Source organism: Panthera uncia, chromosome B1 (genome assembly GCF_023721935.1).
Source record: "Panthera uncia isolate 11264 chromosome B1, Puncia_PCG_1.0, whole genome shotgun sequence".
NCBI classification, from domain to species: domain Eukaryota; kingdom Metazoa; phylum Chordata; class Mammalia; order Carnivora; family Felidae; genus Panthera; species Panthera uncia.
Window position 1 is genome coordinate 76,302,071 of NC_064811.1, and position 2,482 is coordinate 76,304,552.

At 58.0% G+C, this 2,482-nt stretch overlaps 1 protein-coding gene across 1 annotated transcript; it reads left to right on the plus strand.

The window, feature by feature from the left end:
• The first annotated feature begins 945 nt into the window (after window positions 1-945).
• On the plus strand, window positions 946-2,013 carry ATOH1 (atonal bHLH transcription factor 1). Its single transcript, XM_049632641.1, has one exon. The coding sequence runs from the start codon at window positions 946-948 to the stop codon at window positions 2,011-2,013; it is 1,068 nt and encodes a 355-aa protein (XP_049488598.1).
• Window positions 2,014-2,482: the final 469 nt, after the last annotated feature.

Genomic DNA, 2,482 nt, shown 5'->3' on the forward strand with positions numbered 1-2,482 from the left:
TGGCCGCAGAGTGCTAGGAAAAGGGGACCGAGAGGATTAGGGGATCTGGAGTTTAGTGCATTCTATTACTGTACCACTACTTTGCCAGATTACATAAAGTCGATCTGAAGCGACAGATGAAAATTAAGAAGCGTACTGTGAGACAGTTATGGATTTGATGTGGTTTTTTTTTTTCATTCTAACATTGACTCTAAATGATGGGTCTCAGCAATCATATCTATGCAATTATATATCTATGAACATGTATTGCGAAAGATTTAAATATACATACATACAGTATGATCTACGTGAGAGGCTGTAAATGTTTGGGTACACACGGTGGAAGCTGCGGTCCTAGCTTGGAGGCAGCAAAGGGCAGGCGGCTGCCCTCCTAGCGCCCGGCGCGTCCAGCCTGGCTCGGGCTGCAGCCCAGAGTGCGCTCCGCGTCCGCTCACGCACCCCCGCTTTTGGAGCGGTGACACCACACCGGAGTCGAATTACAGCCCTCAATTAACATATGAATTTGAGTAACTTAAAAGAGGGTAGAAGAATGGGGGGGGGGGGGGGGGGGGACTACAACCTCGAGCAGGCGCCTGAGTCCTCCGTACGTAGGAACTTTTCTCCGGGTGTAAAAACTCTTTGATTGGCTGCTCGCACGCGCCTGCCGGCGCCCTCCATTGGCTGAGCAGACACGCGACCGGCGCGAGGAGGGGGCTGGGAGAGGAGCGGGGGGTGGAGGGGAGACACAGTGGCGCGTGCCGCTTTTTAAAGGGGCGCAGCGCCTTCAGCAACCGGAGAAGGTTCGTTGCACGCGACCTGGTGTGTGATCTCCGTGTGGGTGGGGGAGGGTCGAGGAGGGGAAAAAAATAAGACATTGCAGTAGAGACCCAGGAAGGGTTTTTGTTGCCGTTGAGCTGGTTTGCCAGTACCTCCTCCGACCCTGCGCCTCCGACTCTCTGAAGTGCAATGTCCCGCCTGCTGCACGCAGAGGAGTGGGCTGAAGTGAAGGAGTTGGGGGACCACCATCGCCATCCCCAGCCGCACCACCTGCCGCAGCCGCCGCTGCCGCAGCCACCTGCGACCCTGCAGGCAAGAGAGCATCCCGTGTACCCGGCCGAGCTGTCCCTCCTGGACAGCACCGACCCACGCGCCTGGCTGGCTCCTACTTTGCAGGGCATCTGTACGGCACGCGCCGCCCAGTACTTGCTGCATTCCCCGGAGCTGGGTGCCTCCGAGGCTGCGGCGCCCCGGGAGGAGGCGGACAGCCGGGGGGAGCTCGTGAGGAGGAGCGGCGGCGGCGGCGGCGGCGGCAGCAGCAAGAGTCCCGGGCCAGTGAAAGTGCGGGAACAGCTGTGCAAGCTGAAAGGCGGGGTGGTGGTAGACGAGCTGAGCTGCAGCCGCCAGCGCGCCCCTTCCAGCAAACAGGTGAATGGGGTGCAGAAGCAAAGGCGGCTGGCGGCCAACGCCAGGGAGCGACGCAGGATGCACGGGCTGAACCACGCCTTCGACCAGCTGCGCAATGTTATCCCGTCCTTCAACAACGACAAGAAGCTGTCCAAGTATGAGACCCTGCAGATGGCCCAGATCTACATCAACGCCTTGTCCGAGCTGCTACAAACACCCAGCGGCGGGGAGCAGCCACCGCCGCCGCCAGCGTCTTGCAAGAGCGACCATCACCATCTTCGCGCCGCCGCCCCCTACGAGGGCGGCGCGGGCACCGCGACCGCTGCGGGGACCCAGCCCGCCTCGGGAGGGGGCCCCCGGCCGACGGCGCCCGGAAACTGCCGGACTCGCTTTTCCGCCCCGGCCTCCGCGGGAGGATATTCGGTGCAGCTGGACGCTCTGCACTTCTCGACTTTCGAGGACAGCGCCCTGACGGCGATGATGGCGCAAAAGAACCTGTCGCCTTCGCTGCCCGGGGGCATCCTGCAGCCAGTGCAGGAGGAAAGTAGCAAAACTTCGCCCCGGTCCCACAGAAGCGACGGGGAGTTTTCCCCCCATTCCCATTACAGTGACTCAGATGAGGCAAGTTAGGAAGCTGACAGAAACCCTGAAAACTGAGACAGAAACAAAATCGCCCTTTCCCAATGCGCGGGAAGCCCCGCCGTTAAAGATCCCCGCACCCTTTTAATTTTTGCTCTGCGATGGTCGTTGTTTAGCAACGACTTGGCTTCATATGGCAGCTATATTTGATGGTTTGCAAAAGCCGCCGCTATTCCAAACTTCCTCGGGTCCACATTGTTTGATGAAAACTTGGTGTTAAAGTTGTGTTCTTTTCTCCCACCTTCCGCTCCCCCTGTAGATAGATAAGGTATAATTGTATGTACCCAAATATGGCATCATTATTCTAGTTCCCTGCTGCCAATACGCTGCTAAAACGTCGCATTTTCTTCTCTGTCGCTGGTTTGTGTTTTAATTTATTTTATGCCCTGGGCATCCATCCCTGTGTGTTGCCCGCACTCAACGTGTGGGAGAGTTAGTATTCCGAAGTGTCGTCTCAAAA